This window comes from Sturnira hondurensis, unplaced genomic scaffold, assembly GCF_014824575.4.
Source record: "Sturnira hondurensis isolate 20B ecotype Veracruz unplaced genomic scaffold, ASM1482457v3 Scaffold0000396, whole genome shotgun sequence".
Lineage (NCBI taxonomy): Eukaryota > Metazoa > Chordata > Mammalia > Chiroptera > Phyllostomidae > Sturnira > Sturnira hondurensis.
The window spans coordinates 270,173-293,469 of NW_028073027.1; the positions used below are offsets into that span (position 1 = coordinate 270,173).

At 41.7% G+C, this 23,297-nt stretch overlaps 1 protein-coding gene across 8 annotated transcripts in view; it reads left to right on the plus strand.

The window, feature by feature from the left end:
• The window catches only part of ST6GAL1 (ST6 beta-galactoside alpha-2,6-sialyltransferase 1), a 131,797-nt gene that overhangs the window by 93,412 nt on the left and 15,088 nt on the right, over window positions 1-23,297 (plus strand). For 5 of the 8 annotated variants that reach the window (XM_037036365.1, XM_037036536.1, XM_037036301.1 and 2 more), the window contains 3 exons: window positions 3,010-3,139; window positions 6,979-7,633; window positions 17,846-17,943. In XM_037036365.1, coding sequence (XP_036892260.1) covers window positions 7,030-7,633; window positions 17,846-17,943 — 702 coding nt within the window. In that variant the 5' untranslated portion in view covers window positions 3,010-3,139; window positions 6,979-7,029. Of the gene's footprint in view, window positions 1-3,009; window positions 3,140-4,883; window positions 4,905-6,978; window positions 7,634-17,845; window positions 17,944-23,297 lie in introns of those variants that run through there. The other 3 variants (XM_037036230.1, XM_037036774.1, XM_037036696.1) reach the window with 3 other exon arrangements.

The following is a 23,297-nucleotide window of genomic DNA, read 5'->3' on the forward strand; positions in this document are numbered from 1 at the left end:
GATGAAGCTGATGTGTGGGGAGGAAGATCTGGGTTTGATGTACTTCTCTGATGTCTGTGCACTGAACCTGGACTAGCCTCAGGCCCCAGCAGCTCATGCTTTGGGGGGGGGCGGGGGGGGCAGTGAACCAGTGTTCACAGTCAAGGGGCATCATCCAAAGGGCAGATGACTACCCACCGTGTTTGCCAAGAGGTTGCAGAAAAAAAATCCTTTTCCAGTGATGATTCCTGAGGAACTCTTAAAAGCTGGCAACTCTCCCCTCATTTATTCATCCACTCACTCACTCACTCACTCACTCACTAAATTGCTATTAAATGCCTACTATATGCTAAACACTTATTTGGGCACTAAAGACATTAAGCTGTAAAGAAAGCAGATAAGGTTTTGACTTACGAAATTTAAATTTTTGTAGGAGGAAATTTGGAGACAAAGATAACTAAATAGGTAATAATACGAATACATGTGTCATCACAAACTCTCAAGCCACAAAGGAAATTTACATGACAAGAAAAGATCAATAGTGATCAGTGATATTTCTGACTCTACCAGGAAGCTGCCAGGGAGTTAGTTCTCTGAATTCGTAAGGAGAGCCCTGAAATTGTTGTCAAAGAACAGAACAGCACCTCTAACTTTTGCCCCATCAGTCATGTGCAGGCCCACCTGACTGTTTTCCAGTCGTGAAAACCTGGAATCCCCCAGCCCGAACCCTTTCAGGTAGGATTTCCTTCCACTTGATGTGCTGAGGCCAGTTTGTGGCCACTGCAGCTGCGTCTCCCAGGACAACGTGACTGTGCATTAAGTCGATACACAAGGTTGAACTACTGTATTTTCAGCATTGTCCCCAACAGTTTTACTTTGATTATGCAACTAACATAATAAGAGTAAAGAAAGTCAAGCTGAAATATGGGAATTCATCTCTTACCAGTCTGCTCAGCAGTTGTCAGGTCTCAACCATGTGTATTTTTTCTAGGTTTTTAGATATGCATAGCTTTTATTCACAATACTAACATTGTCTGTTTCACATTTTTTTGTTATAATATTTTAAGCTTTTCCCCCCTCATTGCTACTTAAATTTATACACAATTATATACATACACACATACATGTTTTATAATGGTAGATATACCATTGTTTAATTATTTTCCTATTCCTGGAAGCTTAGTTAGTTGTTAACCTTAGATTTTTCACCACTATAAATAATTGAAAAATGTAAAAAAAATTGCATATGCATATTGCTTTATAGAACTCATTCTTTATTCCACTAATCATCTTTTAGTCTTCGCTACACTGTGTAAGGTAGGGAATCATTTTACATGTGAAGAAACCAGTTTATAATCTTTTTCTTTTTTTTTTAAGACACCCATTTTAAAAAAATTTTTATTTATTTATCTTTAGAGAGGAAGGAGAGAGGGAGAGAAACATCAATGTATGGTTGCCTTTCGTGCGTTCCCTGCTGGGAGTTGACCTGCAGGGAACTGGCCTGCAACCCAGGCATGTGCCCTGACTGGGAATCGAACCGCGATCCTCTGGGTTGCAGGCCTGTGCTCAATCCACTGGGCTACACCAGCCAGGGCTCTTTTTCTTATTTGAGTTATTTACTCAGTTTTATTTCCTGAAAGTATGCTAATAGTCACAAGCTATTAATTCTATGGCCTGATTACTTTCTAAAAAGATTAAAATTCATTTCTAGTGCTTCCTTGAAATATAACAATTTTATTATAATCTGTCCAGAAATGAATATTATTATCACTGCGAAAACTGCTGGCTAATGTAAATTCTACATATCTTATATTTCTTAATATTCCAGTTGCCCCTTTTAGGTTTATATGCTTGCATATCAACTTAATACACAATTAACTTAATGCACAATCAACTTAATACAAAGCTCTGTGTATCAACTTAATACTTCACTGAGTTGTCCTGGGAGGTGCAGCAGTCGTGGCCACACACTGGCTTCACCCCATCGAGGGGGAGAAACTCCTACCTGGAGGCCTGGGGTTAAGGCTGGGGAATTCCAGCTCTTCGTGACCGGGGAAGAGGCAGGCGGGCCAGCCAGCTCTGGGCATGATGGCCAGGGTCATAATTTCATATGCTTGTTCATTGTATTTTTTATTTTGGGACTTGTCCACCTGCTCATGTTGATTCCCTGTTTATTTTGAGAGGCTTTTACTGTATTAACCCTTTGCATACCTTAACTCATTTTCCCCTTATATTACAGTATTTTTCATTGCATAAAATTTGGAATTTCTATGCAACTGATTCTATTATACTTTTTCTTGTTATTTTTCTACATTTCATCAGAAAGAAAAAAGCTAACAAATATAGAATTGTATTTTTAGCTTTTAAAATTATATTTTAATAATATTTTTCTAACTATAAAAGCAATACACCTACATTTTAGAAATTTTGTATTTTAAAAATACAAAAAATTATTTTAAAAAATGAAACCATTATTTCATTTAAAATAATGAAACATTATTCTACCATCCAGGATTTCTTTTTTCCAGTCCTTTCTCTTTCTCACATTTTAAAAAGTGTAGTTTTCTGTGTTTGGCTAGTGTACTCTGTGCTGTTTATAACCTAGTTTTACATTAACATTATATGGATAAAGTTTCACATTTTATTAAATATTATTTGATAATGAATAATTAAAAAATCTATCTAGAGTTTATTTTGAGGTGAACTGACACCTTTCTCCCACAAACTGCTTATGTATTCCCAAACCATCCTTTCTTCCCAGGTCGATCTGTGTTGTCTGCTTTCCTTTCTAGCATGTTCTTAGATAGAATCAGTCTTCCTCTAGGCTGCCTATGCTGTTCTTGGGTCCAGGGCATTGCACCTGTAATAGGCTCTTACCTCTCTTTTTCTAAGCCCTCGAGCCTTCCTGGACTGAGCCATATAGCCTAGGGCCCACACTGGTCAGTAGCAGAAGTGCCTACCTATCTTGTTAATTTTTAACACTGCCCCTATCAGCTCTTACCTCTTTTTTTTTTTTTTTGGCCTTTGCAGATATTTTTTCATCATTCTGAGAAAAATGAGCAGTGGCCTCCAGACCTAATAAAGCAAATACCCTTCCCATGAAGAATAGTGCTAGATCCTGAGGACCTGGTGGGCCTGCAGCCCCAGGGGAATTAATCAGGTAAGGAACATGTGGAGGCAGCAAAGGGGAACATCCCAGAAGGAAAAATGGTGCAGTAGAGTGTGCTGACCAGGGTCACAGAGTCTCCATGTTTGACTGCAGCTTGACTGTTTCCTTCATGTATTTTTTTTTTTTTTTAGTTGATTCAGTGAGGGTTGGGGATAGGTGGTTGCCTATTTCTACACACTATAAGTATAAGGTTTGAAGTTATTCTGTAAATCAGTATACCCCTTTTGAGCCCCACTATATGCCAAATCCTGCATTTGATACTGTGCATGTAGTGATGGGTAGGCTGGGGCAGGAGGCAAGAGCCTCAGTTTGTCTGGGGTTTTCTTTCTGTTAGTTCTCTGTAGGGGATAATGTGAGTTGTTACTGTATGTATCTGGAAGTCTGATTGGGGTTGTAAGGATTCACTGATACAGTCTCATCTGTTCAATAATCCTTAATTGGGTGCCCTCTTTTTCCTAGGCATGTGTTGGGTACTGGGGTTTCAGAAATGAGCCAGGAGGAGTTTCCCTCTGGCAGAAGTCAGTAAAAAGCAAGCACTAGACCTGAGCATTCAGAGCAAGAATAGTGTTAAAAGGAAGGTGGGCTCCACAGGAGGTCAGGGTAGAGAGGTCATGCTGTCTGACTGTCAGACAGATGGACTGGGGGAGAGACTGCAGTAGCAAAAAGGCCTGGAAGCTTATATAGTCAGACTGGAATGTGATTGGCAAATTCGGAGCTTGTGTATTTTCCTGAAGACTTTGGGGAAAACAATCTGCTACCTCTTTTCTTTAGTTTGTGCTGCTTAGATTAAAATTCTTTAGTCCCCGTGTCTTTCTAGAGCAGTTCAAGAGACTAGAAAAGGTCTTGAAGCTTTAAGTGCCTGACCAGAAACCAGAGGTTTCAGATGAGTGAGTGTCTTGAGGCCACGACAGGACACAGGCCCGAAAGGCTGAGGGGCCTTAACGTTGCAGGACTGTGTTGTGTCTGGCTGTTTGGCTGACCACTTCTTCCCTGGGAAACTTGACTGTGGAGAGTAGGTGCTGGCAGGAAGCTGAACACCAGCTCCTTCTGAGCCTCAGCTCTCCAGACGGTGAATCAGGCCCCTCCTCTGCACCTCCTGTTTTGTTTCACTCATGCACATACAAGTCTGACCCTCACCATTTCTAAGTCATTCATGCAACTTTGAAAATCATTTACACTGAAAAAATTTCAGTTTCTTCAGGCTATAAATGGTGCTAACAAAAATTTCCCTGCTTCTCTCACAGGGTTGTACAGGTCTCATAAATACAATACTGTGAAAGGGCTGCCTGGGCGGTAAACTGTGAGCATGGGGAATGGCTGCTGTAGTGCTGATTGTCGGGCAGATTGAGTTTTCTCTATAATGACCCTGACTTCTGCATCCTCTTTGGTCAGCATTGACATTTCACTGTCCTTTATCACGGATGCGTGTCCTTTTGGTGCAGAGACCATGAAGTTGAGGATCAGATCTGGGATGGAATCCTGGTTGTAGCACTGATTAGCTGTTGACTTTAGAGAAGGCCTGTAATCTTGCTAAGTTTTAGTTTCTCCATTTGCTCAAATGGGGTATTTATTATCTACCCCACTGTGTTATAGTACAAATTAAATGAGAAACTGCAGGTGAAGTGCCTACCATATATACAGTAGGCACTTCTTAAATGCTACTTTCCCTTCTTCTCTAGTTCTTCTTCAGCTGTCACAGTCATTTGATTGGCTTTGCTGGGCATCTGAGGACACTGAGTTTCCTAGTTTTCTGATGGTATGACATCATTTCCTGATTTCAAGTTGAAATTCTTCCTCTGTGTACATTTCACCACCACTTTCAAAACTTCAGCAGCTCAGGCAGGAACCCACCCTGCCCAGAGCTACTGGCTCCTGAGGTCTGGGGTGGTAGGAAGCACTGTTTGGTTGGTACTGCCAGTGAATTTCAAGAATGGTCTGGATGTCACTGACATGAAAGAAGAGTCTCAGCTGAAGGACCTGAAGTTCAGGTTGATGAGTCAGGGCCCGTGCTCCACTCTGGCCTCGTTCACTGTCCCATGTCACCTCCACATGGTTCTCATGTGGAGGGGCTACTCTGTGGTCTGGTCTCTGTTCAGAACACCTCCTGTGTCTTTGCATTTTTTACCCAAGCCTGATAATACCATCCTTGTTTCGTCCACCCAGCACTCTGTAAATGAGATGTAAAAGAGATGGTTACTGACTGCACAGAAACTTAGGTGCAGAGAGGGTAAGTGACTGTGTAAGGTGCCAGTCACTAAGAATGGGAATGTGAACCCGGCTTTCCTGATACTCTGTCTGGTATTCCCACTGCTTTATCCCTGATACCCTTGGGAGCAGGCTCCATGGGAAGGGATGTAGATCCCAAGTGGGTGAGCAAAAGCTGAGGGCAATTTCTTACACTTATTGTGGTAAATAAACCCATTCATTTAGGAAAGAGTTTAATGCTCTTCTAGAGATACAGACATTGTTTGAGTTCAAAGTGCTTTCATCTTCCATTCAATTACACAGTAAAGTCTGAGCAAATAAAGTAGGTTTACCCAGATCAAAGGGGACTATTGAAGCTCTATTTTTAGTGAAATCCATTTTCCAGAACTTTCAGCAGTTCTATACAGGATGTAGTTAAAAGGACATGAATTATGAAATCAGCAGTTCTGTACAGGATGTAGTAAAAAGGACATGGATTATGAAATCAAATGCATTTAGATTTGAACCTCAGCTCTATGGTACTAGACACTTAACCTCTCAGAGCCTCAGGTGGCTGATCTATGAAATGGAGATTAGAGGACCATGGCTAGTGATGGTCAAGTCCTCTGCACAGCTCAGGAGATGTCCTTCATATTTGACTGTCATATATGTAGTGCTAGCTGGAGTTGTATATCATGGGGGCCCTGGTTTATGGTGACATTAAATGAAATAATATCTTGTGTGCTTAATTCATTTCTGTTTTAATTTCCTGAATTGGTCACTGTTTGCTGTCTTACTGAGGTTTCCTATCCTTTATCATGAGGCAAGCCAGCTTCCTGTTCCTTGACAATGCTCTCGCAAGGCCCTCCAGAAACCTGAGTGTTTAGTTGTGAAGCTAAACCTTGCTCTTCTCACTCAGGAGTCCATCACCACTTAGAGAGATGCATCACAAAGTGATGACATTATCTATGATGAAAGAATTAATAAAATTAATTAATTAAATTTACTTTTATCCTCACTGGAGGGCAGGCTTATTGATTTTAGAGAGAGGGAAAGGGAGGGAGAGAAACACTGATGGGAGAGAAAAACATCAATCAGGAGTCTCTCACATACGCCTTGACTGAGAACTGAACACACAACCCAGGTATATGCCCTGACTGAGAATCAAACCTGTGATCTTTATGGGACAGTGCTCCGTCCAACTGAGCCACACCAGCCAGGGTTTTCTCTGGCAAGTTTAAAAGGGTGCTGGGCTCCTTAGAATTTTAGGGAGTTTGGATTCTTGTGATGTAGATCAGTTAGCCTGCTCTTTCTTTTCTTATAGTTTTTTAAAGCGTGCATGCCTTCCTTTAATGGAGAGTGTAAAGCCCTAGGAACCAAATGAGACATGGTTCTTGATCTCAGGAAGCTCAGAGTGCAGTTGGGGAGCTAGACCAAGACAAGAGGAAACTAAGATTCAGGGTGTGAGAAGGAATCATGGAGAACACAGACAGGAAAGGAGCATCTGAGGACTGTTCTCTACAGGCCTGGTAGAATTCCAGTCTTGTAACTAAATCCATTGCTCAGCCCATCACCCTGCCTCTTGCCAGTTACCCTTGTAGATTTTCTTTACATCATTTTTTTTTGCCTTGTCTTACTTTTTTTAGGCTTGTTTTCCTGCTCAGAACAGAGTCACTCCCTTGAATGCATCTTTCATTATGATTCACACCAACTTGAAGAAAAAAGTCAGCTGCTGTGTGCTGGCCTTTCTTCTGTTTGCAGTCTTCTGTATGTGGAAGGAGAAGAAGAAAGGGAGTTACTATAATTCCCTTAAATTACAAACCAAGGAATTCCAGGCCATGAGTCTGGAGAAACTTGCCCTGGGGTCTGGTTCCCAGTCTGCGCCTTCAAGCAAATCCCAGGACCCCCACAAGGGAAGCCAGACCCTCAGCAGTCCCAGTGGCCCAGCCAAGACCAAGCTAAATTCCTTCTTCCAGGTGTGGAACAAAGACAGTTCTTCCAAAAACCTTATCCCCAGGTTGCGGAAGATCTGGAGGAATTACCTGAGCCTGAACAAGTACAATGTGTCCTACAAGGGGCCAGGGCCTGGTGTCAAGTTCAGTGCAGAGGCCCTACGCTGCCACCTTCGGGACCAAGTGAACGTATCCATGGTAGAGGCCACAGATTTTCCCTTCAATACCTCCGAATGGGAGGGTTACCTGCCCAAAGAGAGCATTAGGACCAAGGCTGGGCCATGGGGCAGGTGTGCTGTTGTCTCATCAGCTGGATCTCTGAAGTCCTCCCACCTGGGCAAAGAAATAGGTGGGTTCTGTGGTGTTAAGATTGTTATCTGCACATGAAATTGTTACCTCATCTGGTGTATCTGGGCATACAGACATGACTGGAGACTGTGGTAAGTCTTCGTGGACCAGAAGAGCAGGCCCAGGTCAGTGTTTTTCAACTGCCCATGAGCCAGAGCTGCCTGAGGGACAGCTAAAAGGATGGGGACCCGGTCTCCCAGCATCTGCATCAATTATAATAGATTTCTTTTCATCTGTCTTAAATATTAGTGTCCTGCTGAAATGTTTGAAAGAGTTTGACTGATACAAAGAAGTAAAGCATTATAATTGACATTTATAAAGAATTGAAAGGATAGATCCCTGCCTTATCTTCAGGTTCTAACATTTGCAGGCAAGTTGTCTCTTTTGGCCTCAAGTACCTAAATAATTTTAAGCTTTTCTGTTTGAGAAGAATGAATTAGGGAAGGAATTATTTTTTTTCCTAGTACCCACCTGGCACCATACATAGCTATTACAATATTATTGACTATGTTCCCTATATTGTACTTAACTATCTCATGATGATCTAATAACTACCAATTTTTACTTCTTAATCCCTTTACCTTTTTCACCCAGTTTCCCAACCCCCATCCCATCTGGAAACCCTCACTTTGTTCTCTAAATTTATGAGTCTATTTCTGTTTTGTTTGTACATTTATTTTATTCTTTAGTTTACACATATAACTGAAACAATATGGTATTTGTTTATCTCTGTTTATTTTACCTAGCATAATACTTTCCAGGTCCATCCATGTTGTCACAAATGGTATGATTTCATTTTTAATGGCTGAATAATATTCCTTTATATATACATGTGCCACTTTTTATTCAGTCATCTATTGATGGGCACTTAGGCTACTTACATATCCTGGCTATTGTAAAAAAATGCTGCAATGAACATGGCTGTGCATGTATCTTTTCAAATGAATGTTTTGAATTTCTTGAGATAATGGCCAGAATTGGAATTGCTGGGTCATAAGGTAGTTCTATTTTTAATTTTTTAAGAATCCTCCATACTGTTATCCCAAGTAGCTGCACCAATTTTCAGTCTCACCAATAGTGCCTGATGGTTCCCTTTTTTCCACATCTTAGCCGGCACTTATTGTTTGTTGCTTTATTGATGATAACCATTCTGACAGGTGTGAGATAATATCATGCTTTAATTTGCATTTCTCTGATGGTTATTGACCTTGAACATATTTTCATATGTGTATTGGCCATCTGTAGGTTTGAGTTTTTTGGGTTTTTGTTTTTTTTTTTAGAAATGTCTATTATTTAGGAGAAATGGGCAGAAATGTCTCTGCTCACTTTCTAATTGTTTTTTTTTTGTTTGTTTGTTTTTGGTGTTAAGTTGTATGAGTTCCTCATATATTAACCCCTTATTGGATGTGTCATTTACAAATACCCACTATTAATCAGTAGGTTGCTTTTGTGTTTTATTTGATGGTTTCTTTTGCTATGCAAAACCTTTTTAGTTTGATGTAGATCCATTTGTTTATATTTTCTGTTTCGCTTGCCTGAGGAGATGTATCAGAAATAATACTAAGCAATGTCAGAGAGTTTATTGTCTTTTTTTTTCCAGGAGTTTTGTGGTTTCAGTCCTTACATTTAGGTCTTTAAATCATTTTGAGTTTATTCTTATATATGGTATAAGAAGGTAGCCTAGTTTGCGTCTGTTTGTTTGTTTTCTCCAATACAATTTATTTATTTTTTATTTTTTTAAATCTTTTTTTAATATGTATTTTAAAATTTTTATTTATTTATCTTTAGAGGGGAAGGGAAGGAGAGAGGGAGAGAAATATCAATGTATGGTTGCCTCTTGTGAGTCCCCTGCTGGGAACTGGCCTGCAACCCAGGCATGTGCCCTGACTGGGAATCGAACCACGATTGTGTGGTTCGCAGGCCTGCGCTCAACCCACTGAGCTACACCAGCCAGGGCTCCCCAATACAATTTATTTAATAGACTGTCTTTACCCCATTATATATTCTTGCTTTCTTTGTTATAGATTAATCGGCTGCATAGGTATGGATTTATTTCTGGGCTCTCTATTCTGTTCCACAGATCTATGTGTCTGATTTTCTGCCAGTACCAGCCGTTTTGGTTACTATAGATAGCCCTGAAATATGGTGTGATATCAGGTAGCATGATACTTCCAACTATGTTCTTCTTTCTCAAGATTGCTGTGGCTATTTGAGGTCTTTTATGGCTGCATATAAATTTTAGAGTTATTTGTTCTAGTCCTGTGAAAAATACCATTGGTATTTTGTTAGAGATTCCATTTAATCTGTAGATTACTTTGGGTAGTATGGAAACTTTTAATGATGTTAATTCTTCCTGTTCATGAGCATAGTATCTGCTTACATTTATTTGTATCTTCTTCAATTTTTTTCAATGTCTTACAATTTTTCGAGTAGACGTCTTTTACCTACTTGGTTAAATTTATTCCCAACTAGTTTTATGCAAATGTGAATGGGATTGTTTTTTTAATATCTCTTTCTGATAGCCATTATTTGTTTATAAAAATGCAACCAGTTTCTGAATATTCATTTTGTATCCTACTGTACTGCTTTACTGAATTCACTTATCAGTTTTAGTAGGTTTTTTTTTTAGTGGAATCTTTAGGGTTCTCTTTATATAGTTCATGTTACCTGCAAATAGTGGTAAGTATTCTCTATTTGAGGGCTGTGGACTACCTTCAGGTGGGCTCATGAATCCCTGAGATTGTGTGTAAAATATCTGAATTGGATATGTATAATATGTGTTTATGTGTGTAAGTAGATCTGTCCATTTTTCTAGAAAGTTCATAGCTTTTAGTTGATTTTTAGAGGAGTACATGACCCCCAAAAGGTTCAGACTTGCTGGTCAGAATATATCAATTTGATTTTCTTGAAATCTTTCATAGTTAATAAAGATAGAAGGTCTATCCATCCTTGTTGTGTACAACACAGAGTTACAGGTTTGCTTAAAACTCCACAGTCCCCTTATTTTGAAAGAATGTGTTTTTCATTATTGTGAAGTGTATCAGGCTAAAGAAAACAAAGCACAGGAAGCATTGCTCTCTGTCAGGCTCTGGAAGGTACTGGGGCAGGTGGGGTCATGTTCTCCTTTTTTATTTTTTGCATATGACTGCCAGGAAAAATGGTCTGAAACCAAGCACAGCCTCTGAAAAGAAGAGAAGTAGACTCAAATTGGATTCTCTAGAGCAAAAAGAAGTGATGAAGTCACACTTTGTACCTCCCCAAATAGGCAGCACTTACTAATAAAAGCTGCCAAGGTAATCAGCCCCAACTGTACTTGTGCCTTTTTGGTTTATTTTGGACTGCATTTTCTAGAAACTACACATGGCTGGTGTTTGTTAGCCCATAATAGAACTCAATTACTTTTTTTCTTTCCCCATTTTTGCTCTATTGTGGTGTTTGGAACATTCCAGGTGTTAGCAGATCCTCTTCTTCATGTCAAGTTGTCAACGTCTGCCCAGCTAGGATTGTGTTGAAGTTTAGGCAGTCTGAGACCTTCGTGAATTGGAACTATACTCTTTTTAAAAAAAAATAATGCATTCTGTAAAAGTTTGGAGTGATGTAACAAAACTTTAATTAAAGTATTTTTTAAGATTTTATTTATTTATCTTTTAGAGGGGAAAGGAAGGAGAGAGGGAAAGAAATATCAATGTATGGTTGCCTTTGGTGTTCCCTGCCGGGAACTAGCCTGCAACCCAGGCATGTGCCCTGACTGGGAATCGAACCATGATTGTCTGGTTCGCAGGCCCGCACTCAATCCACTGAGCTATGCCAGCCAGGGCAGTAATCTTTTTTTTTCTGTAGACCATAGCTATAATATTACACATGTATTTCCATGGAAGAACCTTGATTCTGAGACATAAAACAATTGCGTCTTTAAATGTTCTGTATTTTATAGAGTATATGCTCTGGGCATCTAGTTTAAGTAAAGAATTCATTCATTTATTTTTTTATTCATTCATGGACTCATCAACAATACTAAACAGGAACAGAGAATACAAAGAGGGAAGGGAAGGGAAAGGCCTTTTGTTGAAGGCCTGTGAGTACCAGGCAGCATGCCAGGTCCATCACCTCCCCACTATAACTGGGGTTTGTCTACTCTATTCCCAGCTATTGAACATATCAGATGGTTTCAAGTGATTTGCTCTTACAAACAGTATGGCTAGCACAGTTTTGGGGTACATAATATAAGTAACTACTCCCTCCCTCCCAAGGGGAAATATCCTCAGGAATGAGATTAGAAGACCAAATTAAAATAACTTTATAGTGTTTTTTTGGTCCATTGCAAAACTGTTTACCAGAAGATTGTAACAATACGCTGTGTCTACAGCAGCCCTACAAACCAGCTGATATGAGAGCAGGGCTTAGTCATTTTCAATTCTTTTTGATGGGCATACATGTAAAGTATCTTAGATTTGTATGAATTTTCATTTCAAACAATAGCATATTTGTTAAATGTTATAATCAACAGGAGTGATGCTTACCATATATCTGCTGTGTACCTGTAACATGCCTTGCTTTCTCTTTTTATCTTCCAAGCAATCTTGGGAGGTAGGTATCATTATTGTTCCTATTTTACTGATGAGCTAAGCATTGAGGCATAAAGAGTTTACACAACTGGTTAATAACAGATTGACACTTGAAACCAAGTCATTGACTTAAAGGCCCTCATACTTAGCCCTTCTACTCTTGTGCCTCATAGTGATTGTAGCTTTATAATAGTCTTTGCTATGTCATATCCCTTGTCAGTTTAAGAAAAATCCCTTGATATTCTTGCTTGCTTGCTCTCCTAGAGGAAAGGAGAATAGCATTCAAGTTGAAGCAAAAGCAAGAGAAGCTAAGGCTGCATGGGAAAAAGTGCAGCGTACACCTGGGCATCGCAGGTAATCATGTTTGGCCAGGATGTAGGTTCTCGCAGACTATAAAGGGATGAGAAATGAGGCTAGGAAGGTGGCCAGGGCTCAGCTCTGAGTGAACGTTGGGTGTCACAATAAGGACTTTGAGTTTCATTTGTTGAGTTATGGAGACACCTAGAAGACTTTTTAAAAAAGATTTTATTTATTTATTTTTTAGAGAGAGAGGAAGGGAAGGAGAAAGAAGGAGAGAAACATCAGTGTGTCTCTCACATGGTCCCCACTGGGGACTTGGCCCACAACCCAGGCATGTGCCCTGACTGGGAACCAAACCAGCCACCCTTTGGTTTGCAGCCTGAGCTCAATCCACTGAGTGACACCAGCCAGGGCACCTAGAAGGCTTTTATGTGGGTGAGTGATAGGATCATGTGCGGTTGCAGAGATTTCTCACTTCTCTGAGTCCCCTTTTCTATGGGGACTGCTATATCATCTTTCCCTTCTAGGGACTATTGCCACATCCAGGTGAGGTGGGCCAGGCCTGTGTGAGCAGTGGTAGTGGTAGTGGAAAGAGCAGGTTTGATTTGAGCGGCATTGTGCGGTAGAAGACATACAACTTGGTATCTAACTAGAAATGACCTTGATTGAGAGGCAAAAGTCAGAGTTTCTCCTGGGAGCTTGTTATAACATATTTCGGGGAAGCATTCTTCTGGAGAGGACAGGTTCTTTCTTGGATGTGCTGAGTCTGAAGTGTTTACAGATTTCCCTGGGCAGACGTCTATGCAGTTGGATATTTGCTTTTGGAGAAGGGTCAGGGTGGGAGACCAGATTTAGGAGTCATTTATATTGAGGTGACAGTGGTAGTCCAGGAAGGAGGGCTGATGAGAAAACCTAGAAAGTAGCTTACAAGGCCCTGGCTGGTGTAGCTCAGTGGATTGAGCACCCGCCTGCGAACCAGAAGATTGCGGTTCGATTCCCCGTCAGGGCACATTCCTGGGTTGCAGGCCAGTTCCCAGCAGGGTCCAGTTCCCAGCAGGGGATGCACCAAAAGCAACCATACATTGATATTTCTCTCCTTCTCTCCTTCCCTTCCCTTCTAAAGATAAATAAACAAAAAAAAATTAAAAAAAAAAAAAAGAAAGTAGCTTACATGTAAAGGGAAAGAACAGGCCAGGCAAAAAAGATCAGAAAGGTCCATGAGAGGGGCTGAAGGAAAACCAGGAGGGGAGCATGCGTTGGAAGGCAAAAAAGGGCATGGGGACGGGGCAGGTGAAGTTCTTTGGCAGAGTGAGGACTGAGACAATACCCTTTGATTAAGAAGCTCAAAGAGCATGGTTATCCATCTCAAGCCTCAGCAAACTTTTTCTGTAAAGGGCCAGAGTAAATATTTTTGGGCTTGAAACCATGTAGAATCCTTCACAATTACTCAGTTCCCCACTGTAATACAGAAGCAGGCATAGGCAGTAGTAAATGAATGGGCCTAGCTGGGTGTTCCAGTAACACTTTATAGAACCGGGGAACGTGTCAGATTTGGCCTACGGGCCCTAGTTTGCCTGCCCTGACGTATATATCTGGTTTCCCTAACCAGAGTCAGAATGTAGTCTTCCACAAATGGTTAGGTGATTCATTAAGCTAATTTGAAAATATAAAAATGTTTGGTCCAAACTGTGATAAAATTTCTTTCATTATAATTTCTAGCTATTTATAGTTCCTATGTCTGGAGGCAGTGAGTTTTGATGTATTTGTGAATTTTCTAAGGAGCTGATTCTGTTGAATCTTCTAGGCCTATAGTTATTTCCTGTGCATATATAATGGCGAATTTTCCTTTTCTAATTTGCATCTTTTCCTGCTCTCTAATGCCAGGTTAAGGAGAAGCGGTGGCATCTGTTTTCTATAGCCTCCCCCACCACAAGGCTTGTTTGCTGGCATCCCAGTAGCTATGGATTTCTCTTAGTGATTTCCTGGAGTCCTGTTTGAGTTTTAAAGCTCTTAAGCCTTCAGTAGCAGAGGGAAGCTTGGCAAACAAGGATCCTGTTCCCTTTTCTTTTTTTTTAATTTTAAAATTTTTGAAGATTTTATTTATTTATCTTTAGAGGGGAAGGGAAGGAGAAAGGAAGGAGAAAGGAAGAGAAATATCAGTGTGTGGTTGCCTCTCATGAGTCCCCTGCTGGGAACTGGCCTGCAACTCAGGCATGTGCCCTGACTGAGAATCAAACCGCTATCCTCTGGTTCGCAGGCCCGCACTCAATCCACTGAGCTACACCAGCCAGGGCCTGTTCTCTTTTCTTATTGCCCAGTTTAGTAGCCTGTTTTGAAGTTGTCATCTATGATTGACTTTTTTTTCTCTTAGAATCAAATCCAAACTTTCTATCAGGCCTCCACAGCCTGTGTGCCTTGGTTCCTGCTTTATTTATCTTTAGAGGGGAAGGGAAGGAGAGAGGGAGAGAAATATCAATGTATGGTTGCCTCTGCCGAGGACACACAATGTATCGTGTGTCCCCTGCCGGGAACAGGCCAGCAACCTAGGCATGTGCCCTGACTGGGAATCGAACCGCGGTCCTCTGGTTCGCAGGCCTGTGCTCAATCCACTGTGCTCAATCCACTGAGCTACACCAGCCAGGGCTCCATGCCAACCTCTTTAACTACATCTTTTATTCTTCTTCCCCTCACTCACTTGTCTATAGCCAAGTCCTTGTCCTCTTTGGGTCTTGACACTCTCATGTCCTCTGGTTGAAATGTGCTTCCCTGGACCCTCCCTGGCCTGGCTGCCCTTTGGGTGCCAGCTCAGAGGCATTCCCTGAATCATCTTCCTGTCTCAGCAATTTTCAACCTTTTCATCTCATGGTACACGTAAACTAATTACTAAAACTCTGCAGCACACCAACAAATATATTTTTTGCTGATCTGACAAAAAATAGGTACAATTTTGACTCATTCACAGTGAAAGACTGCTGTTGTGTGGATTGCTGTAATTTTTTAATTTGACAATCAAAGGGAGAAGAGGTCTGTGCCCCTGAAATAGCCAGGTATTGAATGTTTTAAACATTCTTGCAGCACGCGGGTTGAAAATCGCTGCCCTATCTAACAAAGATTCCATGGGGTGTTGGTTACACAGCTCAGGTTATTTGTGTCATAGTATTAATTACAACGAGTAATTATCCTGAGTATAGGTTGTTGTGCTTCTTTACTGTTTATCTCCTTGCACTATGACTGGATCTCCATGGCCAAGGACCTTGTCCTTGACCACATCCATCATCTGCAGCACCTAGAACTGGACTAGGCAGAGTGGGTGCCTAATTCGTATTTGTTGGATGAACAAAAATTCCTCCTTTGTTATGGTGGATGCTGAGGACGTATTCTCAGCCTCCTATACAGGGGCTTCTCCCTTTGCCCTTCTAAGTCCACTCTCTCTTGTTCTATCACACTCTGCACTCTAGCAAATTGAAAGTTGGTGCTGGGACCTTCTCTGCTCTTCTGGAGTTTCCTGGGACTGGACAATAGAGTCACTTGTATGAATCTGAGAAGAAAAAGAGTGAGGTGGGGCTCCCTGTCTCCAGGGTCCCCCCTGGCATAGTGACCACGGGCTGCTTCTCTCCCTTGACTGACAGCCTCAGCCCTTTTCAAACAGCCCTTGCTGTCTGCCTTTCCCCTTCAGAGCCTAGAAGTCATCAGGAAGAAGGAAAGAGAGGTTGGAGTATTGATTCTTTTTTTGTGGGCAGTCATTAGCGGTGGCTGTGTTCTTCTAAAGGCCACACAGTTCCCGACAGGTGGTGGCTTGCTTCTGTTGCCACCTTAGCTGCAGGGATTGTAATCGCCTTCTGCTGTCACTAACACTGGTGTCACTCTATTCTTTGTTGATTTCCTTAAACTCTACCTACAATATTCTAACTCGTCCTTTTACTCAACTTTAGATTAGTACTCCATTTGAGCTTGTCTTTCTTTCCTATTGGGGCCCTCAGATAAATCATTCATTCACCTGTGAAACAGGACAGTTGACTACGTGAAATTTCCGGTGATCTGCATTTCTAGTGTGATTGCTGCTGGTCACTTGTGAAACCAGGGCTGATTCTGACAAAACTTATTGCAATCTGAGTTGCGTAAAGATGTACCTCTTTTATTTGAATTTCAGTGTGCCTGCTCTGTAAACTGATAGTCTGGACTATGCACATGTTTTTTTTTATAAGATTTTATGCAAAGATCGAGCATAGGATTGTTCTTGTGAAAGAGATATCTAGATTCCTGAGGTTTCGTATACATGTTAGAATTGAAATAGAAAAGAAGGCTTTAATTCCTTAATTCTGTGGGTATTCACCTTTCAGATCATCTTGCTGCAAGCCAAATACCCATCCCACCCCCTTCCTCTTGATGCTACCTTTATGGGCGAAGAACCATCCAGAAAGAATCCCACACACACAAATAAAACCATAGAGGATTGAGCTGAGCTCCATCTCTGTGTAGATTTCAGTGATGAACCCAAACTTTCTCAATCAAGTAAGGGTGGGATGAACTCACATAGTATCACAGAGGCCTGGGGTTGGGATGGATCTCGTAAGCCATTAGTTCTTTCCCCCATTGAGTTGGTCAATACCAGTAAACATCTCCAGGTCTTCCAAACTCTGCTTAAACAACTGCATGGACTGGAGCCAGGGAGTGAGTAGATCTTGTAAGATGGGCTGTTTGATTTTGGTTGAATTTAGAACATTGTTTCTCACAAAGAGCTTTTTAAGTAGAAAATATGAGGTGTAGTTTAGCTTGATGACCTTTTGCCTTATCTCTGCTACCACCAGGTTGACAATACCTGGGTTTCAGGTTCCAGAATAGATCCCCTGGAGGGTGGTCCTGGTTGCCCTAGTGAATCCTTCCTTCCCATTTGCTGAGCACTGCAAGCTTTTAAGAGTGCTATGGGGTGTTTTGCACTCATAGGTTAGATCAACCTTATGGTAATACCTTCATTTTTCTGACAGTGATAGAAGTAGGACCCCTTGGTTATACAAAGAGAGTATTTGGTTTTGCTCCATTGATAATTGGAATCACGATTCCACCATACCTAGGTGTACTGGTATTATTGAAAAAATTTCAGGAATGCCATGATACGGACCTCTTGAGCCACAGTGGCCAGGGAGACAGGTGGTCATCTCTGTCTATGAACTTATCCAATTATACCATACAAATACGATAATTTCTTCCGGTAGACCATGATGGAATAAAGCTTATAAAATAATATTCTCTTGCCCCTCCCCTCCCTCCTCCCCTCTTTTCCTCCACAACTTCTCTCTTTTTTATATATTGCTGGTACTCTTGACCTCTTGTTTCCTTGTGGTTTGCAGATGACCATGACGCAGTCCTGAGGTTTAATGGAGCACCTACAGCCAACTTCAAACAGGATGTGGGCACAAAAACTACCATTCGCCTGATGAACTCTCAGGTAAAATTTCTTCTGTGCAGATATAGTTGTTTTTAGGGATAAGTGAAAAAATCCATGCAAAGCACTAAGAACCTGGCACATATGTCAGTAAATGTTAGCTACTCAAATATTTATGAGTGCAGATCCTGAGATGGATGTGGAGGATACAGTGGTAAGCCAAGCAGACTTGGCCCTCTTCTCATGTTGCTAACAGATACAGTCAAATAGTCATATGAAGACATTTAAAGTTGCAATAAAGTGCTATAAAGGGGAGGGTCAAGGTGCTACCAGAACCCATACGAAGGAAATTTTCCATAATCAAGGAAGTCAGGAAAAGTGAGGAAGTGATACTTAGCTGTGGAGGAGGAGAAGGAGAAGACAAAATGGGAAGGATAAGAGCTTTTCAAGAACAAGCAACAGCGTAGTTAGGTCAGGTGGAAGGGGCACAAGGACCTAGAAGGAGATGGGTGTATGTGGTGTGGGTGGTGGGTGTGTGCTGAGAGATGAGGTTGAAGGTAAGAAGGTGCCAAGCCATGGGGCTGCATTTGAGTATTTGTAATTCTGTTGAATTTATTTGGGTGACATTGGTTAATAAAATTGTATATGTTTTAGTATACAATCTATAATGTATCATCTGCATATTGCATTGTGTGTTCAACATCCAAAGTCAAATCTTCCATCACCGTATTTTTGATCCCCTTTACCTTTTTCTACTGTCTTTACCTCTGGTAACCATCCATACTGTTTAGTCTGTGTCTATGAGTTTTGTTTGTTTGTCTTATCTATTTGTTTGTTGCTTTCAGTGTTATATCCCACATATGACTGAAATCAAATCATAGGGTCTTGACTTTCTGCATCTGACATTTTGCTTAGTGTGATATTGTCAATATCCATCTGTGTTGTTGAACTTGCATTTTGTAAACACCCCTGGCTTCCATCTGTTCAGAAATCTTACAATGAGTGGAGATACACAGTTTGGAGGCTCTTGGAGGACCCTCGATCAGAAATATTGGTAGTTGCACCACAGTAGACATGAAGGTAAATTTGAAAAAAGACTGGATCAGGGAGCTATTTGGTATGTCCAGTCAACAGGTATTAGCGTTGGATTGGATGTGGGAGGTGAAGGAAGAGCAGCCACAGGTATAATAGGCTTCTGGTTTGTGTAACTGGCTGCTTAGAAGTCCCTGAGATTGGAAGCATTGAAGATGTTTTGGTTATGGGGGCTAGGGTCAAAGAGGAGGACAGAGATGAAAAATGTGGTCTGGTCATGGTAGATCTGAGGTGCCTTTTAAATATCTGTGAAGAGGTAGCAAGTAGGAAGTTGTATAAATGGGATTGGAGTTTCATGGAAAGGTTTAGACAGATTATTCGAGTTTATGAATCATCTGTATCTATGTGGCAATGGGACTGAATGAGAGCACGGGAGAGTCTAGAGAGGGGTGAGGACCAGTCCTCTGCAGGGAATGAAAACAGAGCACTGTCAGATGCTGCTGAGAGACCAGTTGACATGGAGATTGAAAAACATTGTTCTCTCTCTAGCAAAATGGAGGCCACTGGTGGCCTTAGCAACAGCTCTTTGGGAGAGTGCTGAGGCCAGCCAAAAGCCAGCTGGGAGAGTTTGGCAGACCGGTGAAAGTGAGTGGAGAGGAAAATTGTGGATAGGTCTTTAAAGAAGTCTAGCTCTGGTATGGGTTGACCTGGAGAACATTGTGCTGAGTGAAATAAGCCAGTCAGAGAAAGACAAATAACATGATTCCACTCGTACGTGGAATCTAATGAAAAAACTGAATTCACAAGGAAAATGAGGATGGACTCATAGATGGAGAGCAGGATGACAGCTAGTGAGTTGGGGGAGGTTAGAGGGTGGAGGGATTGAGCAAAACGAAAAAAGGACTCATGAACATAGACAACAGTGTGGTGATTACAGAGGAGAAGGTGTGTAAGGGAACTAAATGGTAATGGAAAAATACAATATGATTAAATAAAAATAAATAAATAAAAGTTACTTAAAAAAAAGAAGTCTGGCTCTGACGGGCAGGAGAGAAATCAGGAAATCTTCTAAAAAGTTAAGGGACCCAGGGCCAGATTTTGTTATTTTTATTTTTTTGTATTGGAGAGAATCGAGTGTGTTCAACAGTCTGTGGGAAGATAGTCACAAGAGGGCAAATACTGTGTGATTCCACTTCTGCAAGGTACCTAGAGTGGCCAATGCGTAGAGACAGAAAGTAGGCTTTGTAAGGAGGGATCATTTATTGTTTAATGGGCACAGAGTTTCAGTTTGGGAAGATGAAAAGGTTGAAAATGGGTGGTGGTGCTGGCTGTACAATGATGTGACTGTACTTAATGCCACTGAGCCATATACTTAAAAATGGTAACAATGGCACATTTTATGTGTATTTTACCACAGTAAAAAAAATTGGCTCAGTGAGGAGAAACTGAATATATTAAAAAGAGGAGATAAGTAAGTGAAGGGGTGGAGGGGCTTGGTCAAAAGCCCTGTCCAGGATTAACCCCAGCAGGATGGATTCTGAAGGAAGAAGGACGGGAGGGGTGTAGCTGGGGGCAGTTTGTAGTGGAAGCCTGGAAGGGCTTCTGTTGTCTCTGCAAGTGGGATGTAAGGCCCTGTTGGAGGAAGGCTGGAGGGAGAGAGGTTTTAGTACGGGACATTTAAGCCAAGAAGGGTTGAAGTTTTCTTTGGGGAGAGTAGAGGTATGGAGTAGGGTTTCCAGGCCATGCTGGCCACGCTGGGGTTGGAGAGCATGAATTCAGAGAGGTCAAGCTGTGTTCATCAGGGCTGGTATGGTGAGTAGGCAGCAGCCATAAAGAGAGGCAGTGTAGAGGGGTGCTGGGAATTTTCTCTGATCTTGGGCATCTCATGGTGTTTAGTGAGGAACTAAATCTCCATCCTACAAAGATTCTGGAACTTTATTTAAGGACGAGGTAAGGTTGCCTGGGAATTCAGAGACAGACGTTGATCAAATTCCTCCTTCCCCACTTCCTTTGTGAGTGACTGGAGCAAGTTGCTTCATCTTTCTGAGCCTCAGTTCCCTTGTTTGTAGAGGGGAATAAGAATGGTTACCACGCAGGGCCTTTGTAGGATCAAATCAGGTTACTAAGCACAGAGCGTTTCACCCAGAGGCTAGTACGCAGCAGCAAGTACTCTGCAAAGGATGGTGAAGCTTGCCTGTGTCTGTTGGGAAATCACTGTGCCTTCTAGTCCCAGGCAAAGGGGGGCCTCTTGCATTTCATCAGGGAAAGTCAGCTGGCTTGGGGCCATTTGGAAGGTGCCCTGCAGAAGGAAGACAGGACATCTGTTAAAAGATAATTTTTAGGAAAGATGTAATGTCATGCAGATATAAAAATGAACATGGGTTAAGCAATCTATTTTATTCATATGAGAGGACCAGGCAGATGTCCCAACCAGTTCGGAGGAAAAGTCAAAAGAGCACAGATTCTGAATAAAGAAATGAAACTCTTTTTCTGTTAGGTGGAAAGGAAGAGGGGGTCGTCAGTGAAACTACTGAGCAAGATTGAATAAGCCTGTCTATAGCTGGCTGCAATTTGCAGAGCTGTAAAACAGCTCCCATAGAATCAGAAGCTGATCAAGAGAAAGGGTGTGCTGTGGACAGTGCATAGTTTTGTCACGAGTACTGCACTTTTCTCTGTACCGCCAGAGTGTTGAGTTCCCTCTGCCAGGGCTGAGGGGAATGTGACCACACTGTCCACTCTCAAGAAAGCCTTTCCCACTCCTCCTCAGACACACCCTCTCCTTCCTCTCTTTCCTCTCCTTCCTCTCCTTCCTCTCCTTCCTTAGTGGCACTACACCAGTGGGCCATTCCTTTATTTAGCACTTTTGTCACAGGCAGCTCCGTGACAGTGCTTCTTGTGATACTGATTGGTGACTGACAGCTTTCTATCATTGCCCTTTCTCATTGTCTAGCTTCTCTATCTTTTGTCTTGGTTACCCCAGCTGTTCTGTGTTTGTTTCTGTGAATGAGCAAAGTGAGTCCCACCATTGCACACAGAAAGCAGCTGGCACCCAGAACTCACTGATGGAATAGCTCTTGCTTTGGTAAATTCTGCCAGCGAGTGGCTCATTCTCTTCCCACAAGGAGAGGTTCCCCTGATGGCAGCTGTGTGCTGACAGGGGCTGGGCCTGAGTCTGATCAGCACCCCGCCTCCCTCGCATGGCAAGGGAGAGCATTTTGTGCATCTGGGCTGAGACAAAGCAATGGAAAACAAAAAGGTGGTTTTGTTTTTAAGAAGGTAGCTTTTTGTAGAGATTGGCCGTATACTGTGCAGTTTCAGCAGACCTATTCAGGCATATATGTGTCACGTGTTGTTAGGAGAGTCAACAGGAAAACCCAGCTAAGTGTGTCTTTAAATAAATTCAGTTCTGACTTAAGTGTAAGAAAGTTTCTTGAGACTCAGCTGAGCCCCTGTTGGTGCCCAGTGGCCTTGGGGGAAGATATAGTGGGACCAGAAGGCCCAGTGGCTTTTTTGGAAGATCTTGTACAGGTTGGAGAGAGAAACCTTGGTCCTATGCCTAGTGTGTGCTGACTGGACTTGAACCAGACATTCTCAGATCAGTTAATGGGGCTTATCCTGAGATAAGTAGCTATTGCTGCTTACTAAACACTTCTACAGTCTAAGGACCATTCATGTCTTACCTTCATGACAACCATGGAGGTGTGATTATCAACCATTATCTTAAATGAAGGCACTGAGGCTCACAGTTTGTGTGTGCTCACTACCTGAAATTGTACCCCTGAAATTTATATGTTATTAACCAATGTTACCCCAATGCATTTAATAATAAAGAATTTATGTGAGTTGCTTTGGGTACTGTAGAGAGCATGTGATATCATGGATTTGGGTCTCGCTTTGTTTGCCAGCAGCACTATAAACCCCCTAAAATTTTCTTCTCAAAATGTTGACAGACAGTCTGGATAGGTGGTGGTGGTGGGTGGTTTCTCTCATATAGCAGATCTAAACAGTGCAAGGGTGAGCTGGGTAATTGTGGTGAGACCCCCTTGACACAGTACTTCAACATCATGGTTTGGGAGCTGAACTTTGGACATGATGGATATCATATCATGAGTTGAAGGGCTTCTTGATTTTGGCCAACAGACACAATCTAGGTGGCTGATATTTTTTGAAACCAGAGAAGGAGCTGTGACTTGATACTGGACTCGGCTTATTTCAAAGCTCATGGTCAAAAGTATTTTTTTAACATATCAGAACTGCTCTCAGTGTTTTCCTTGTGTGGCCCATTCATCAGATGTGTAGCCAGCTGCCCAGATTCCATTCAATCAAGCAAATAAACTCTCATAAGACCCTGCCTGGTATGGGAGGAAAGTGAGAGAAGGCAAAAA